Here is a 20,069-nt window from a genome sequence, read left to right as displayed (position 1 = left end):
AACAGGCATCAAACACATTTGCTTCCACATAGAGATTTTTGTTTTTATGAAACAAATCTGGCACTTATTTCATCAAGTTTATCTTTCCATCCTATATTGAAAATCTTATTTCCAGAAAATAAGAAAGACTATCAAAAGTCAATTGATGTGCCTTATTGCAACTAACTACTTTTTAATTTACAGTAGTGTCACATTTAAAATAAGAAATAAGTTTTCTTTATGTAAGTAAACAAAGTGAACATTTGTTTTGAATGTTATAAATCTCTACTGGTAGATTATAAACGCTCATCAAAGGCTACTCAATAGATCATTCGAAGCGACTCGAAAACGTGTACAGTTACATGAAATACAGTACTGTTATATTCCCAATATCAAAGACACGAACAAAATCCCTGCCGTCGGATACTGACAGCTTTATCAGCGAAAGTACTATTAAAAATCAAAGGAAAGCTTCTTAAATTCTGCGTCAAATGAGCCCTAATCCCTAATACAGATATTTTTTACATTTTGGAGAGAATATACTGCGGAGAAGTTTAAAAAAAATTCAAGAATTTCTCGAATTTTGTACCACGAATTCAACTTGTGGCATGACCTAGAAAAGCTGTAGGAAGAATCTAAAAAAATACAAATTAGTATTTGAATTCTTATCTTTAATATAAACCCATTAAAACTTTTAAAATCTTCATGGATTCTCGAGATGCGACTACAAATCTCCAATGTCAAGTTTCAGTCGGCGATCACTGCTGCCTACTGCGAGAGCGGAGGTCACCGATAGTTTCTCAGATTTTGTTTCTCAAATTCTACTCGTGCTGTGACTTATTACACTTAAGGGAAAAACTGAAATTGTCAGGACGCAATATGTAAAATCTCATAATCATTTTAAGCAAATAAAACCTAAAAAAATCTTAACGGGTTCTCGAGATATGACAGTAAATTTCCAAGCGTGTATGCGTCGAGTCTCAGTCGGCGAGCACCGCAGACGACCAGACTCGCTGCTAACCGACTGAAATTCGGTGCAAACACGCTTGGAAATTTTTAGTCGTGTCTCGAGAAACCATGAATTTAAAAAAAAGTTTTATGGGTTTAAGTTAATGATAAGACTTCGAAGACTAATTTGCACGAATTTGAGATTTTCGATATAACTACCCTAGGTCATGTCATAAGTTTAAGTCGAGGTACAAAATTCGAGAAATTCTGAATTTTTTTAAACTTCTCGCGCAGTATATTCTCTCCACATTGTAAAAAAAAATCTGTATTATGGGTCATTTGACGAGTAATTTCATAATCTTTTTAACAGTATTTTACAAAAGTTTCTCGCTCAATTTTTGAACGAGTAGTCACGTTTCAAATTCTGCAGTGATTTTTAATAGTACTTTCGCTGATCGTGCTGACGATTTACGAGTATTGGTGTATTGCTGAATTTAGAAAAAAAATTCCCAAGATAAACAAGATAACAATATATTTGCTATATATATATATATCGGTGTTGCTAGATTATACGAAGGCAGGGAAGGTTCGTCAATAGATCATTCAACACGTCTCGGAGATGCAAACAAATAAATGAGATTAAGTACTGTATTACTCTTAATATCAAGCAAAAGTTTTTTTTTAACTTCATGAATCGGTATTATTAGTTCATTAAAGGTTCCACAACAGGCCATTCGAATCGTCTCGAAGGCGCGGACAAATACATTAAATATAGTATTGTTGTATTTCGAATATAAACAAAGTTTTTTTTCGTATAAAAAACAATAATTATTCTAAATCTTATGATCTCTTTTACTTTTCGATTCAAATTTTATTTTCTAGCTCAAAAATCTCAAAAAAGTAGATTCGAAAATTTTTTAGGTAATTGCAAACCTCTCTTTATGAGGTGGCAAAAAGAAGTATCAGGGGAAAAAATATTCGGAAAATATTAAGATACAATTCAAGACTTTAGAAACTAATATTTCAGAGCAATCCCATTAAGCTAATTAATCTCCATTTTTCAGCGGCTCAGGGGAGTGCCAAGAAATGAAGCTGATGTTGGGAAATACGCTGATGAAGATGCAGCCATACTAAGGGCGAAAGAAGCAGCGAGAGCTGCAGCTGCAGCTGCAATAGCAAATGCTTCAAGAATGAACCATACCAATGGCAATGGTAATCATGATTCTCCAAGATCGAAAGTTTCCTCAATTTCGTGTACACCAACCTTGCCAGAATCGGCAGTTTTTACTCCATCAGGAAAGGGTCCTCGCCTGGAAGGTCAAAGGAACCTGCAGGATTCTACCTTCTCAATTAGTGGTGCGTTTGATATGCTTATAAATACCTATTTATCAACATTTATTGATCACATTTTTGAAGCCGCTGTTTTTTAACATAATAGCCGACTATATATTACAGTGAATCTATTTTTCGACTGGAAAATTTTTTAAAATGGTTTTGATAAGTTTTAAGCACTTCTAATTTTATGTTTTTACATTTTTAAAATGCTTGGAGTTTGACAATCTTAATTTGAAACATTAACTATTTTTAAACATTTATATTTGGAAGGCTAATTTGAAAATCATTTAAATTTGAAGAGTTAAAAGTGTTGTTTACTTTAAACGCTTGCATTTCAAAATTGAATTTTTCGTTTCAGTTCGTTACAAATTTTATAATGTACGTATTAAATGCTTCTTTTTGAGCCTACTCAGTGAATAACTTTTTCCACTTTTCTAAAAATGAATTTTTTAAAATTATTTACTTCACGTTTATTCGCCCTGTACCATGTTTAAATCCGTATTTAAATCAGAAATTATATATGCACAGCATTCTAGAATGGATATCAACATGAAAGTCAAGCCTGATTGTGTAATTCTATAATATTAAATTGAAAGACTTTAAAATTGAAGTGCTATGTTTTTTTTTAATTCAACATAATGTAAGATTAGAAACGCCATATGTGTACATTATTATTGAATTCTCAACTATTTTTTATTTTATAAGAATGTATTTACAATTTTTTCTCCAAATATTATTATTATCATCTCGAAGTGCCGAATGTTCTGCCTTAAAACGTTCAAAAACAAATAATTTTTAATTCAAACATACAAAATTGGACAATGGTGCTGTTACATGAATGTTAGATAATATGTATATTTCTAAGTATTGCATACAATTCAAAATATTTTTGTATATTTAAAGAAAGTTTTGAATGGGGGAGAGTCAGGTAGTACCAGCCACTTGAGTGTTTTTTTTAATAATTGTGCCGGTATTGATGCAAATAGCAATATAAAACGTTAATTATAAATTTAATGCTTCACTGAAAACTCGAAAGAAGATACGAAAAGAAAAATGATATTGTATAGGAAGAACAAAACGATTTACTTCCAGAACAAAAAAGTTTATCCAAAAAGAGTGTCGGGTAACCACCGAGAAAATCGTAATATTTAGACATTATGATTATATTAAACAAAGGGATGTATATTTTCAAAATTAGACTTTAATATTTTGTTCTAGTATATAAAATCTTAAAGTCTTAATTTAATAAATTAATGTAATTGATAAATGATCTTTTTTTGTGAACACAGTAACCTTTAATGGATTTTGATTATAATCAATCTAACACGAAAAATCCTGGCCGAGAGCACTCGACACGAAAATGGCCAGGGCTACCTTACTGTGATATGTTCAAAACAAAAAACTCCAATGAACAAAAAAATACGTAAAATTATTCAGCAAAAATTACAGGCCATATAGATAGACAACTAATTTATGTATGCCAATCAAAACCAATAGAATTTTTTTATAGTTTTTAAAATATTTGATAATAAGTTTTTTAATTTGTTGTCGTAATGTATGTTACATTATGTTCTGCGGTTTTGACTTTTTTTTGGCTTTCCGTTAGTTAGCAGGATTTTGCCGACAGCCTGCTACACCTTTTTTCTAGCCACGTTTTTCTTACATTTCTCTCTACGCAGACTCAATTCTTCGAACAATCCTGTCATTTAGGACAGTTGTAATGATATTATACAGCGTGTCCAAACAAATTATTGACCTATAATTTTCTACCTCCTTGGGCTTGGGTTGATTATTGACAGAAACAGGGAGATCGCTGAAGAGCGCCGTGGGTCAACGAGAAACTGTTGATTCTCCCTGTTCTCTCTTTTTTCTGTATTCTCCTCCTTGCGTCAGATGACATTAGTATTTTGTTAACAATATGCTGTTTGATTGTCAGCAGATTTGACTTGTTTAGTCTGTAATAGTAGATCCTATCAGTTCTTTGCAGAAACATAAACTGAAGAATTGATGGTTTAGAGGTCGGAATCCTCCGACATATCCTTACGAAGGGGCTCATGACGAACCTGGATGTTAATTTTTCGTCTTGTCCTGAAATCGTGATCATCTCTCAGGAGGCCCACTTAAAAACTGGATATGTACGCGGAACGCTTCCCTTATCGCTATATATGAACAAGCCGCAAACGAAGCGTTCCACGGTTGGTCTTAATTTGGCTTCCTCCGCTTTGTCTGTGGGTTGTTCATATAGCGATAAGGGAAGCGTTCCGTGTACATATCCAGTACCACAGAGTGTTCACTGTGCATACGCGGCATAACGCCTCCATGAATAGGTATAATGCTGGCATCGTAGCAGTCTAGCAACTCATCCTTCAGTTGATTCATCCACTCAATCTGGGTGCTTTGCTGGTTTGTCGTCGTGTTTCCATCCAAATTTGGTTCAGCACCTCGAATTCTAGGGTGATTGGCACTTTTGCCGACCCGTTGTCATGTGCTCTGCGCGTTTGATCGTTTTGAACAGCATCTATAAATTTTTGGTAGTTTAATGGTATCATTGTTGTTCCCACGAATAGTTAGGGTCCTCGTAGAGCCCCGCCTGCAAGAATAAGGCTGCATACTCTGAGAGGTTGTCCGGTATCCCAGAGTCATCGTTTAAGAGACCTCATCCAGGTGCTATTCAGCTTTCGGCACGGTTGTTACGCCTCCGGTTGAAGTTTATTCCTTTGGGAACATACCTAGACATCCGCCACTGCTTAAAAATTATTGTCACCATATTCAGCAGAAACCCTTGGTACAGGGACCCCCTATATCAACAACCCGAGGACGCGTCCGGTGGTATTGTCATAGGCCCATTATACATATATTTCATCAGAAGAAAGTCTGTTCTACAGATATCTGCAGTATTGACTTCACGATTAATATTCTTTTTTTTTAACTAATTCTTTCTAATTTGTTTGAAAAAGGTGAAAAACACGTTCGAGTGGGAGACTGTAGTGGGGGAGAATTTTTGTGAACTAATCTATCGCGTTTTTCAACCAAATTTGAAAGAAATATTTCGATCGGATTTTCTTTTATGTTACATTTTTTAAGTTTTTGGGTGAGAAAATCATTAATAAATGTATGGAAAACCCTTTGGCATTACCATTTACGATACTGTGTATCTTACTTATATTTTCTCTTCAATATTTTTACTTTATAGAAAAATTGCATATAGTAAAAAAAGTATCTTCATCTCGTTCAGATCCGTAGTTTCAGAATAAAATAAAATCATGTAAACCGATTGAAAACAAGTATAACGCACTTACCTTTTCTGTAAGGATACCAACACAAGAAATATATTTTTTAAAACCTTAAAATAAAAATGATTGTATTCTTAAAACAAAGGCAAATAATAAATTCCGAAAAACTTTTATTTTTTCAGAGGACACAGATGAATCTCGAAAGTCGTGCATCCGTGTCAACAATCCGCCAGGTGGTCGCAGTGCAGGTGGTTTTTGGTAATTTCGTAAAATCGAGATTCATTACAACAACGGTATTTAATTAATAATTATAATATACACATAACTATCTCCTCCCATTTACCTCACCCTTCCTCAATTCCTTGCTTCGAAGAGCTCGATAGCCTTTTCACTCACCAACTACAGTATAAGCATCACAAAGCTTTCGCCACTCTCGAAGTTTCAAAAACCATGTCTAAAAAATTGGACGTCATCTTTCAATCTTTGTACATCAGACATACTTCGTTTCCATACACTTCATAATCCTCATTCTTTCATGCCGGCCTTGAAACATTCAACGTCCCAAACCTGCACAAAATTCATTTAGATGCACTGAATATTATTTAAATACAGCCAATATTAATTAAGTAGGGTGCTTGTAATTTGTCATCGATACTGAAAGTTTCAAGGCCTAAGTTGTGGGCATCTTAAGTTATTTGTATTTAATAAGCTCTTAGAATTATTTAACGAAGTAAAAACTTTAGGATGTACTTCATATGCAATCAATACAAAAATTAATAAAATCTTTATAATCATTTATAAAGTCAAAGAAAATAGAACTATTTTTCATCGTTTCGAATTTCAAAAGTGATAATCAACGAATTGTACGTTTTCCTCGATTCTATATATCATTATAAAAATGATCAATTTTTTGAATTGTGTGTACAAGACTTACACCCTTAAGAAGAAAAATCACAAAGGACGAGTTAAGTTTTGTTACAAGCAAAGTTCCCCGTGATTATATAACTTTTGTTGTATTTTATCTTTTCTGTAAACTTGACAAGCCAAGTTAAAATTAAGACATCGCAAATAACCGATTCTAGATTAATGTGGATATTTATCATTGTTAATTGTTACGTTTAAGTCGACCTAATTGGAATTTTGCTAACGAATATATTGTGTTACATTCAACGCATGGAACAAACAGGGGAACTTTAATAAAATTCATTAAAGCTCCATTAGAAAGTATAATCTTTAATCAAAATTAAAATAAAAAAGTATTGAATTTGCTCTAAAGATTATTTGTTACTGAGGATTATATGACTTGTTAATAAAATGCATTTTATTATAGATTGTACTGTATAGCAATTATTGTATTGATTAAATACAGTTTATACTGAATGTCTAATTAACGTTAAAAGAATGACACTGACTAGTATTATGGAACTTTCGGAAAAAAACAACCAGTCAAGTATAGCGTATTACGGAATTTTCCGTAACGTTAGCTCTGAACGAGCTGGAAAGGAGGTGGTGAGTCTTGCGGAAAATTCCGCAACAATAGGCAGTTCGTAAAAAATTTAAATTTAGCTTCAAAATTTGGCGATTTGTATCATTATAGAGCTAATAAATAATGCGCCTTATAACAAGTAAAAGAATTTATTTATACAATTCTAATCAAATGCTTTAAACACAAAATGATAGTTAAGTTTTAAGAAAGAGGTTTTTGTGCAATATTTAACTTTCTTTTATTAAGAGTCGTTCCATGCGTTGAGACTATTTGCAGATTATATGATTTTGTGTTGATCTCAAAATAATTAAAGGGTACTTAACAAAATTTTAAGAAATTAATTTTTTACTATGTGCCCTCTAATCGTTTTAATTAGAATATATTGGCGATTTGAGGAAGGTACGTAAATGGATAACAGAGAAGAGCTTGTTGCGAATATGGAAACTCAGTCGCTTTGCGCCTTTGTATAATTCTAAATTATATTCCAAAAAACTGCAGCCATATCCTCTTTGAAAAAAAGACAAAAACTTGAACTCAGCTAACATGTTTGATACATCTTGCGATTTTATAGAAATTTTACAGTCAACCAAAGAATCAATTCTTCTCAATTTCAGACCAATTTTAATCTGAAAGTGTCTTAAAGTAGCTCGAGTGGAAATTGAAAAAATCAATGTGTTCACATTTTCGAATTCGATAAAAAAATTTATATTCGAAAGACCTAGTTCGATTAGAAAAGTAGTTACATGTCCTGAGGACGTTTGAAAATGTCCTTTAGACATTACAAAAATTTGAGTAAAATATTGCCATTTCTAAAACATTTTGTACAAATACTTGAACGTAAAATCCATAGCAAAATTGTAATCTTGATTTGGTTGAAAAAGAAGAGTTTCAAACAATTTCTTTTGAATTTTTCGTCCGAATCAATTTTTACGAGTTTTCTTTGAATTCGCGAAGTAAAACTGACTGCAACTTTAAGACCTAAAATAACCATAGACTGCTGAGAATTGTAGTAGATACGTTTTTAGTAACGCACAACGTTATTTATTTAAACTATAAAAATACATTAACAGAATCGTATTGAAATAATGGAGAATAATAGGAACTTACGATTATGTTTATAATTACCCAAAATGTAAATCAAAATGCTTACTATAAATAAAATTGTATTATTTATTCGTGTTTCAAAATTTGTACAATTTACTTTAAGTAGCACCAGGCAAGAGCCCAAGAAATTCACTGAACGATATACTCTCCTAAACTGATTTTGAAACAATTTCTCTATTCACTCCCAATTTAATATTGTATTAAATATTTTATTTTCAAGAGGATCTCTTTTATTTTGAGGGCTATTGTCAAAAATATTCATATGAATTTGCATATTAATAGTAGATTTTAGCATTAATATGCAGATACAGTTTAGTACTCTCACTACTTTTGTTTTAACGTTTGGATCGAAACTTTTTAACTTAGGGATAAACTTTTAAGAATTTACAAAAGCTTTTCCAGCTTATGCAAGTCTTCTTAAAACAAATTTTGAGACATTTAAAAAAATGATGGTTGGAAAATATCTTGTAGTTAACGCCCACAAAATTCCTAATGCCAGTGTTACTCAAAAGTATGGAACCAGAGGGGTTTACTCATACTGAATTTAGGTATGCAGCTGCTTTTAAATTCTTGTGAAGTCTCTTTAATTCTTTTCAATTCCCTGAAATTCTTCCACACTATCGTGAAATGTTTTGAATTCTGTCGAATTCCGTTTCTTTGGATTCTTTCGAATTCACCTGAATTACTTCGAAGTATCGTGCAATCCTTTGAATTGTTTCCAATTCCTTTGCGTTCTTCTGAATCCTCGTTAATTTTTTCAAATTCTTTCAAATTCTCTTGAATTCTTTGGGAGTTCCATGTATTATTTAGATTTTTTCCAATTCTTCTGGATAAATTTAATTTCCTAAATTTAATTGAATTCATAAATCATTTAAATTATTTTGGTTTTTTAATTCGTTTTGGGTTTTTAATCAATTGCTTTTAACTTATTTGAATTACCTTAAATTCTTTTTTAAAAAATTGTTGGTAATTAACTTCTCGATAGAATCTATCTCGATTGAATTATTTAACAAAAGACAAACTTCTAAATTGTGTTTCTTGCAGTATTCAAAATAAAAATGTTCAACTGTTCATCTAGAGATGAAATATTTACAATGAATAGATTGAACAGCCCATTATACTCCACTTGCCATACAAATAATGTTCTAACTACATATTCGCATATTATATGACAAGGCATGTAGCGCATCGATTATAGATGATCTTTGATATTTTGTGGACGTTAACTCTAAATATTTTATCAATGTCTCTCCGTAAAGAAAAAAAAATGTTTACAAATTAAAATCAATGCACGGTGATCAATTTCACAGCCTCATTCGTGCTTTCACACTAAGTAAAGTAAATATTATAATAACTGACGTGTAATAAAACCGTTAATAATTTGAGGATAATTTCAATAACGGTGATTGTGTGTCCCTAAATGTCAAAACATTTTCACAACCCTGATGAAATACACTTGTGTATCTAGACATTAAATATTATATTTCTAATTTTTTAACTGTCATCGTCAAAAAAGACTGCTACTACAGATTTAGTACTGTACGTTAAAATAAGTACAATTACACTATATAAGTACTTTTATAATTTTACAAATAGTAACCAAAAAATTTTGACACCACTTTATAATAAAAAGGAAGATTTAATGTTCTTTCTCTCTATTTATTATTTATTGCTGAACTTTTACAATCCATGGAAAACTTTCAATTTCAGTCATCAAATTTAATTTAGCGTTCATAAATAACTTCACACAAATTATATTGCTACTATTTACTGTATATTATTTAAATTTATTATGAACACTAAGTCGGGATGTATTTGTCGGAATACAAGAGTTTCATTAAAATGAAAAATATGAGATTGGATCTAACAATATCTAATTTTTAAATTAAACATTCAGTTTCCGGGTTGTAAAATTGTATGGAAAAATATTATCAGTGACTTTTTCATTGAAATGAAACTTTTACAATAGAAAACTTGTCAAGAAACGATGGTTAAGGTATTATTAATGTAACGGAAATATGAATGTTACTATAAGTACAATAAAAACACATCAAATTTCATTATAAAACGAAGAAGATGTTGACAAATAAATATTTGTAACTGTACGTAAAAAGTAAAAATAAATGTATGAAATTCATTTTCTATATTTTTATTAAACTTTAAAACCCTTCGTTTTTAGTTTAGACTTTGTTTCATCTATACATCTTTAAACGTAACTATTTTTTAACTTACAAATAGCACACAATACATGAATCAATGTCTTTATCTATTTTTGACGTCTTTACGATTCATCTCTTATCACAGGTAAGCATTTTTATGTACTATTTTTAAAAAATTCGCAATAACTGAAAACAAATAATTATAATTACGTACGCAGAAAATAATAACGAATATAAATTTTTAAGAATAAGCGGTATAACGAACTCCAAGAACTCGCAGATTTCTGAAATAAAACAAAACTAGATTCCAATCTAGACGGACTGCTGTATATTTTTGAGTAATAATGTTTGTCTTGAAACTTTATATTGTTCGATTTAAAGCTTCGATGTAGCGAAAATATGTTTTTGTTTTATTTGGTGAAGATCTTTTTTGATTAAAAAAGAATATTATTTTAAGTAGATACTCGGAAAAGTCCCAACCACAAATTCTCTTGTATAAAATTTCTTCTTCATTAAGATTTGTTTGCAGTCCCATCTTTTCGAACCTCTCCCAGAATTCGTTTCAGTTCTGAAGAGCGAGTGTTTTTGTGCTGAAATAATAAAAGCTTGAATAAAACCTTTAATTTAGGTTGATTCTGGATGATATTAGAATTAAGTTAGTACTTACACTAGAAGTGTTTCGAGAACGTGTGAGTTCTTCATTTAATTTTTTCCATTCTACTCCACAATAGTGTTCTAAATCCCTGATGGATAATGTAAAAAGTTCTACTCCTGTCATACCTTTTAAGTGCTTTGATGTTCTGTTAGGATAAACAAATATTTAATCTTGGCCTAATTACAATTTTTCAGGATTTTCAATTTTAACATGCCGACTTGACATTTCTATCAGCTAAATAGTTATAATTAGATACAATAAAAATGATAAAAACTGCTGTTATTGTGCAAACTATTTCGTGAATAATATTTTAGTACACACAATTTTTTAATTATAAAAGGATTTATTCATACTTTTCTGAAAATCCTTTATTCACCAACCAATTCTGGACTTCGCGTGGAGAAGAATATTGATTTATGTATAGTTTCGATTCAGGTTCAGAATTTCCGGCTCGTTTCTTTTCACGAAACATTGTCAAAACAGACTTTAGTTCTTGATGTACCTGATGAAGACCACTCGAACCTTGAAAGTTATATAGACTTAATGTAATTTAAGTTGAAATGCCATGCGTAGAAAAAGTTCGAAATTCTTCCAATTAAAAATGCGGATAGTTTCAACAGTACAATGTAAAAAATTTTTTATTTAAAAGATTTTATTTCAGATACTTCTAAATGAGAAAATTTCTCCATCTTCTAAATTTGAATTTACCTAATAAATATAAGAAATAAATGTTGTATGCATTTTAAATTTCGTCGTGTCCAATCTGAATGCCAATAAAATTTCATTTTTTTCTTACAATTATTGAATAAGGAAGTTACTGCTGGAGCATGAAGCAAATATTAGAGTTTTGCATTTTTTTAATATCACGTAGCTTTTAGTAGTTATTAGATTTATAATTTTTTGAAAAATCTTTAAGCGAAAAGCTTAAAATAACTGACGAATAAGAATGCACTGGTACCTAAATCGAAGTCTTTTGATTGCTGGTCACAACTGACCGAGTAAATGTTTTTTTGTGTGTAAGAGGATGGATCAGTTTAATAACTACTATTGGAAAAATCGATGGCGCTTCTATGGGCATGTAATAATCTAATTGAAATGGAGATGAACTTATTAGCACCGTTTAACTTTTCCTATTATTATAATTTAAAAAAAGCACATAAATCGTCAAAAAATAAAATGAAATACAGATTTCTATTTATTTTATAACCAAATACAACTATTTAAGAGAGAAAAGGAATATTTCTAGTATTATTACATTTTTAATTTTGATAATAATATCTTCAATTGCTAAATACATTAATTTAGTTTAATTTTTTTGAAATTCTAAAATATTTAAAGACATTATAGTACGACATTTTAAGGAAAAATTGTAAATACTAAATTATTCCACTAAAATAAGTGTAAAGGAGTAGTTTTACATATGAATTTTAGATTTTAAATTAACTGTTCAATATTTATTTATATAATGTTAAAATAAGGATTAATTTACAATGTTAAAACTTTGAAACATTTAAATAAACTATTATTTAAATTTACCTGCCCATTTTAAGTATGACATTTAATTGAAATTAACCATTTATTTAAGTTTTGGAAATAATTTAAAAAAATTATCCCTTTTCAAATAATATTAGTGTGGATTTTTATCTTCATACAGGCCAGAGTCTTCAAAATCGATAGTTTTAAAATCCTGTTACTATATGCAAAAAACTAACTTTAAAAAGGTGCTTTGAGAAGTAATTATATATAACCATAACCAGTTGTTTGTCTCATAAAACATTCAGGAAGGGTAGCTGTAACTGTATCCTATTGATTTTGGTGTAACTTCTCAAAAATTAAAAAGTTTCCAACAATTAAAATAAATAATAATTTCCAAATATCTGAAACACTAGTAACCATACCTTCTGACATTGACTTTATGCTCATGGTGCTTTTTATACTTTTGATAGATCCCATTTTATTTTCCTCTTGGGGTGTTTTTGGAAAAATTGTTGGCAGAGGCGGCGGGAGTGGTACGAGTTTAGTGGAAGATTCAGATTGACTCCGATAAAGTTTATTATAAAAATCTGACGGATTTTCAAAGATTTTAGTAGAAGATTCTGACGGATTCTGGTAGATTTTAGTAGAATATTCCGATTGATTTTGATGAATTTTACTAGAGGATTCCAAAGAACTCTGATAAATCGTAGAAGATTCACTTAGAGAATTTAGGCGGGTCTTATGATTGACTTCCCATGAATTTACAGTTTTGGTGCTTCCAAATGATTGTAAACTGTCAGCTATTGATAGGACGTCATCACTTAGAGCTTCACTTGAAATACTGGGTTCACCTGCATAATTGAAATATAAAAAAAGTGAAAATAATTTTTTTAAATCATTTAAAAGTGTATAAAATATACCTCGTATTTTAGAAAAAAGTACATTTTGCTTAAAAACTCCTACATGAGTGGAAAAATCTATTTTTAAAGCAGAAACTGAATGTATAAAATTAAAATAAATATAAAATGTTTATAAAATAGGCATATGGGACTATGTTAATCAATAAATTAGTATACTTACCATAATCTTCTAGAATCTGTTTAACTTGAAGTTTTCAAGAATGTGAGAAACAAGCTTGACCCTGTTTTATGCAGTTTAGAAGAGACGAAACACTCTAAAGCGGCATCAGGAGAAGAGGAATTCAAAGACAAAACACTTGTTTTCAAACAAAAGCGAAGACAAGGACTTGCAAGTACTTCCAAGACTACGCTGAGATGACACTCAAATTAAGATAAGATTCAGCTATTCTAATTTTATTTATCTTATTTACTTCTACAAAAAATGTAACAACAAGCTATTATCAAGCTTACTTTACTTAATCTACGGTTAACTTTGATTTGCACAAAAAATAATAAATAATAATATCTCAACTAAGTTTTTAATTTCTGTATCACTCCAATAGTATTAAAGGAAGGACTTTTCTTTATAATTCCAACATGCAATTATTTATTGACACCAGAGGTAAAAGTGGAGACTAGAATGAAAAACTGATATCTGTTTTAAAAAAATGTAAATTTGTAATTAGTACAAGCTAATTCCAATAATACACAGAGGTATATATACGAATACACATACCCATAGAGGACGAAGAACAAACAGAAATTGAATAATTACAGAGTCACCTAAACATACAATGGACTATGATTTATAAAAATTCTTAAAACTTTGTACTTGAGTTCTACACCTGACATTTTTGTATGAGAGTTGTCCAATTAAAAAATCGAGCGTGATAATCTAATTTTATTTTTTTGATGTACCAAAAATAAAAATTGACCACCTTTTGCATAAAAAAATGTAGTAACAAGCATAAAACTCAAGAAATTAATTATACTACGATAACATAACACTTTTAAGCTAATTTTACGTAGTAAAATTTGGTTAGTCTATAAATACAGAACATTTAATAACATTTTGATCTCTTAAAAAATATTCACGTAATATATAAAGTATACTACTGGTAAATAAAAACAATGATTCTCCGCGTCACGAAAATCATTTCATGTTTGATTACGTAATTTACCGGGTACTCCAACACATTCTCAAAACCAGGATACGAACAGAAATTAAAAAGTACAGAATTAAATTCTACCGGGATTGATAAATCCTATTAGGATTAAAATTATAATCAGGAGAATCGTTTGATGATTGCTTCTTACATCTCTTTCCCAAAATTTTTCAAGCAAAGCAATATTTTACAACATTTTTGTTCCCAAAAAATTGAAAAAAATGTAAGTAGCTGCAAAAGGAGGATTGAAGATGGGTTGATTATAAAAGATTAGCATTCGCTCAAAATTTTCACGAAACACAATGCAGACAATTTTCAGCACGTTCCAAGATGTTTTTCTTTTTAATAATACCGATAATATTCAATCTTTGGAAATAAATATTTGAAATGTACATATACTATATACATTAAAGAATTTCCTGATTAGTGTTAAGACTTTTCTCTAAATAATAAGAAACTCCCAATCAAATGAATAGGATTGAGGAATTAATATCTAAACAAATATTTTAAAAATGCGAACGATAGAATTAATTCATTGTAAAACAGCTCGATTATAAAATAATTAGAAGGACAAGTTGGAACGTCCTGTACCCGACACTTTAGAAAGATACATAGAATGCTCAGTCTATACGATATTAGCACATTTATCCTTATTTACACAGGTAGGGGTAAGCAAAGTTGCAATATGAAATAATGGACAATCGTTGTCACATAAAGACACGATACTTGACATAGATGTACATTTGAAGCAACTTGGATTGACGAAACCAAACGGAATCGCAGAGTCAGCAACGATCGTCATCAGCGCAAATAATTTAATTTAACATTTTTGCACAATGCACATACACGAAGAAATTTTTTTAGGTTTCAATTTTTTAGAAAATATTATCAATACACATTTTTTTTAATACAGAAAAATTGTCGGATATCAAAAAAGGAGATACAAAAATAGAATAGTAGTGATTTATTTCTTCAATAACTGAATGTAAATAAAATATTTTTTCTTCGCATATGTGCACAATTATTTCTTTATTCAGTAACAACATTTTACACTATCCGATAATTATGCAACTTCATTGGAGGTGAAAAGAAGCTTAGAAATATCTGAATTCACCTTTTTTTCCAAGACGTTCTTTGCGCACCCATTCGGCAGGAGCCGGGGGTGGAATCGTGTGAGGTCTATGAGAGGTTTCCGGTCCGGGACTAGTACTGGTATCCAATTCTGAATCCTAAAAATGAGAAAATTTCATCATAAATTCGAAAGATCAAATAATTTTATACATATTCGATCAAAAACGACATTTTTCACTTTTCACAGTTTTTTCAATTCTCACAAGAAACAGCAAACAGAATAATTAAATTTAAATCTAAAACTCCAAAAATCAATTACATTGAATTATTAATAGATATAAAAAACTTGGATAGTGAAGAATAAAAATTATCTTATATCTCAGTATCAATAAATCTCGAATCATCTCTAAATATCTCACGTATTAGAAATATCTTACAAATTTCGAGTTCTCTTCAAAGATACATGTTAAACTCTTTTTATATTTAAAAACTTCTTTTTGGATATTCGGCCATATAATGCATAATGGTTGGCGTTCAAAAATAATGTAATAGCCAAGCAATCTATGAAATTAACGTTGTATATTTTTAAAAAACTAATAAATAAATATTCACAGTAGCAAGTCATCGCCAAGTAGAAAAAAAACTACCAAAAATCCTTATCTGAAATAGTCATGTATGTTGGACCTTTTTGGATTTTCGGCGTAATTATCAACCGACTTCAATGATAATTTGCAGCTGATTGACCAACCTATAAAAATAAGCTTAAGCGTGATTTTATGCTATTACCTTATAAACTTTAAGATTAAAACAGAAAAAAACAACAGAAAAACGACCAATTTTCAACCTGCGCTCACATCTACATTCTAATCTATCAAACCGATTAAAACAAAAATTTCAGTGAGAAGTCTGCAGCAACATATTATCGATGCATGCAATAAATTTTCGATATCTTGAATAGTTTTTAAAATTTTATATAATTAATGTAAAAAATAAAAATTTAAAGATGAAATTAATAGCAATATTTGAAAAACTATTAAAGATATCGGAAATTCTTGCAATATATGTTGATAATATGTTGCTACAGACTACCCATTATGATTGATGTCAATGGGTTGGATAGATAGACTGCAGAAGTGAGCGAAGGTGAAAAATTAAAATTTTGTACAGTAATTCAACAAGAATACATTGGTTATCCAATATGCATTTGAAAAAACACGATATTCTTATTCATTTAAATCGTTAATCAATCATATTTTATGATAAAAAATTAATTTTTTCACCTATGCTCAGTTTTATATCCTAATAATCAAATTGCTTGTCATCAAGTTTTAAACAGAAGTCAGCAGTAACAGATTCTCGATTCTCATTGCAGGAATTTTCTATACCTTCAATAGATCCTAAGCTTTTGCGTATTTAGTATAAAAAATGAGAATTTGGAAAAACAATGAATGATTTAATTTTTTTAATTATTCAAGATATCGAAAATATATTTCCACAGCCTTCTCATTCAAATTTGGTGTCAACAGATAGAACAGATTAGGCTATAGATGTAAGCACAGGTGAAAAATGTATATAATTATTTATTTAAATTTTATTTAATATGTATCGAGATAGTTCGATAAACCTAGCCATTTTATCCACTTCGAATTGAAAATAAAGAATTAAATTCTAATTGAAAAGGAATAATGGTACCAAGAAAACATGAAATGACAAAGAAAACTACATGAATTTTTTAAATCAAAGATGGGCAACAAAGTTGGAAAAAATATTCATAATAGAATATCTTTAAAACTTTTAATATAAAGTACCCTACAAAATTAAAAGAAAATTTTTAATGTTAAAAAGTCATTTTAGACGTTATAAAATTTGGCAGGATTAGTTTATAATCCAAATGATTTTTTTAAATTGCTGTGTTTGAGAGATTGATGGTATCATATAATCCTGTCAAGTTTGAGAATGAAATGTCTTTATAAAATATTTATTTTAAATATTTCTATAGGATACTTATTAAAAAAAGTGTTTTAATCAATTTTCTTACGAATATTTTTTTTCCATATTACTCAGCCAACTTTAATTTTGAAAAATTAATGTTGTTGTACCTGGCAGATCTTTTTCATCGCATGTTTTTGGTGAGATTTATAAAATCTCTTAAAATCTCTGAAAAAGCTTATGATAAATCTTATGATAAATTTATCTTATGATAAATGTTTTTTTTTTAAATCTATTATTTTAATAATTTTAAGGTTTGGTGTTTTGCAATTTCATTCACTTAATCAAACTATTTTCATATTATCTTAAAATTCCTACAATTTATAGATTTTTACATTAAATATTCTTATATAATAATTCAGGTTAAAAAAAATTATTGCAACTAAATTTCGGTATTACTACAGAATTGAGACCAGCTATTTTTCGCACGATTTAAAACAGATAAGAATCAAAGTTATGTAGGTCCCTCACAAGTATGAAAAGGTTGAAATTCCAACCCTGCTTAATTTATTTATAATAACTTTTAAAATTTTGTAAAATTGTCCGAAGGAAAAAAATGGTAGTTTCTAGTAGAATTATTTTTGTAATTATCTATAATATATTTAAACGAGTTTTTAAAAAACAATTGAAAATTACTTTATTAAAAATAAGATTTTCAGAATTTCATAATAAAAAATTGGAATCATTTAAATTTACACTCAGGGAAATCTCGGAAATCAGATTTTAATCAGGGAAATTAGGGAATCCGGGAAAATGAATTTTAAAACAGTTATGGTAAATTCCAAAATTGAAAATTTGAATGCAAATGTAGCAAATTGTTAAATCCTCCATACTGATAGCTCCTGTTAAGGTCATAAGATAAGTTTATTTCATATGCATACCCTCGTAGAGTTTTACATATCTTAAATAATATATCTGACCAAAAATTGAAATCTCTCGAACTGTCATCTTAAAAAAGAGAAAAATCATAATTACTTCCTTTCTAACTGTGCAACTTCTTGGCTATAGGCTAACTCATTATACTAAAATGAAAACATCCCTCAAGCATTATAAATTGCAATTAATTCCTCAACCCACAAACGACTCTCAATCATCTTCGCTAATCAAGATGCACTGGTTGCACCTTGCGCTGAACATTTCCGCAGCCTCATAACTCTACAATAAAGCCAATTTTCTAACCCTTAGCTCTCTTCTTACCCAGATTCCAATTGTCCATTGTTCGAAGTACATAATGAGGAAGTAATAAATAAAAATCTAGCGTGAGCTAAGGCGCGGGGCTCTCACCTCGTAATTGTAGCCGTGCCCCTGTCGCTGGTATCTGGTGGTGTAGAGAGGATTGTTGAAAACGTCATTGTCACCAGTGTGCGCTGGATTGTGAGGCGTGACGATGGTGTGAGGAACATGGGCGACCTGGCCCCTCGAGTTTCGCGCCTTCCACCACTTCCTGCTGTCGTCGAGGATCTCGAGATACTCGCCCCTCACGACGGTGAGTTCCTTGTCGTTGTTCGCCGTTCTGGGATAAGTGACCTGCACGATCTTCGCGTGACGAGTGAGAAGGTCGTCCAGCCAAGCCTCTTGGGCCCTCTCGTGACCTGGCACACCCCGAGGGCCCCTTTCGATCGAATCTACCGATATGTCGCTGTGAGCTCGAGTCTGATCAACCCTTTCCCTCTCCCGTTCTTCCCTTCCGTACAGTTCAGGGGCTGGCCCATAATTCCTGTCGAAGTATTCCACGTTGCCACGTTCTTCCCTGCTCTCGTAGTCGAGGTAGTCACTGCTGTAGTGAGACTCATCAACATCCCTGAAAAAGTTCATTAGTAGATTACGGCCGGGTTATAAAGTTTCAGTTCGTTAGATGAAAGACACAAGTTGATCTAAGTTAATCCGATCAGATATTAAATGACTGCCCACGTTGTGATGCAGATAATCTTAAAACCTGGGCTTATTTGAGAGGTCTGATTTAATTTCCATCAATTTGATCAATCCTAAAATTAGATTATAATCAATGCAAGACTTTAGGTGGACCACTAACTAAATGGAAATGAGGCCAATTCAAATGTTTGATGTAGTCGAAAAACTTGAACACAAAAGTTTCCGTGAATCCTTTATTGATCAAAAGCTCCAGCTAAATTGAACAGTCTAACTTACGCAAAAGTATGGACCATACTTGAAAACTTGAGACCAATAGGGGTATTATGATCAACTCAATAGTTTAAAAGTTCAAATCAATTAGATATATTTCGAAACCTTTCGAAAATGATGTTCATCAAATCAAACTTTGTCAATCTGAAAATCCCGTTTAACCACTACAGTGAGGTCCGTATCAAGAAAAAATACTTGGGGGCTGAGAGGGTGGGGATTTTCAGCAGCATATTCGGACACACTCAGGAACTGAGGCTACGTCCTACATTATAGTGATAGACAACTTGCATAAAATTCCAGCTGCCTCAAAGGGTTGGTTCTATTTCAAATCTAACTGAAGATCGATTCGAGTTGCTAAAATTAAAGTTCGAATCGATTAAAATTTTTTTCTGAAAGCTTCAACTAACTCCACAGTTTGAATCAGCCT

The 20,069-nt window shown here is 30.6% G+C and overlaps 2 protein-coding genes across 3 annotated transcripts in view; one reads left to right on the top strand and one right to left on the bottom strand.

Moving 5' to 3' along the window:
• The window catches only part of LOC117168804 (dihydropyrimidinase), a 62,615-nt gene extending 54,463 nt beyond the window's left edge, over positions 1–8,152 (top strand). For both annotated transcript variants that reach the window (XM_033354630.1, XM_033354629.1), the window contains exons 9-10: positions 1,992–2,283; positions 5,678–8,152. In XM_033354630.1, coding sequence (XP_033210521.1) covers positions 1,992–2,283; positions 5,678–5,757 — 372 coding nt within the window. In that variant the 3' untranslated portion in view covers positions 5,758–8,152. The remainder of the gene's footprint in view (positions 1–1,991; positions 2,284–5,677) is intronic.
• Positions 8,153–10,231: 2,079 nt separating this feature from the next.
• LOC117168772 (epidermal growth factor receptor kinase substrate 8-like) overlaps positions 10,232–20,069 on the bottom strand; it is a 79,829-nt gene continuing 69,991 nt past the window's right edge. Inside the window, exons 7-12 of the mRNA XM_033354550.1 lie at positions 18,785–19,301; positions 15,555–15,669; positions 12,798–13,226; positions 11,253–11,421; positions 10,912–11,044; positions 10,232–10,834 (exon numbers count right to left, since the gene is read on the bottom strand). Of these exons, the coding sequence (XP_033210441.1) occupies positions 10,757–10,834; positions 10,912–11,044; positions 11,253–11,421; positions 12,798–13,226; positions 15,555–15,669; positions 18,785–19,301 (1,441 nt within the window). The 3' untranslated portion in view covers positions 10,232–10,756. The remainder of the gene's footprint in view (positions 10,835–10,911; positions 11,045–11,252; positions 11,422–12,797; positions 13,227–15,554; positions 15,670–18,784; positions 19,302–20,069) is intronic.

The sequence above is a fragment of the Belonocnema kinseyi genome, chromosome 3 (assembly GCF_010883055.1).
Source record: "Belonocnema kinseyi isolate 2016_QV_RU_SX_M_011 chromosome 3, B_treatae_v1, whole genome shotgun sequence".
Lineage (NCBI taxonomy): Eukaryota > Metazoa > Arthropoda > Insecta > Hymenoptera > Cynipidae > Belonocnema > Belonocnema kinseyi.
The sequence above is the reverse complement of the archived record's forward strand: the minus strand, read 5'-3'. Positions and strand labels throughout refer to the sequence as shown.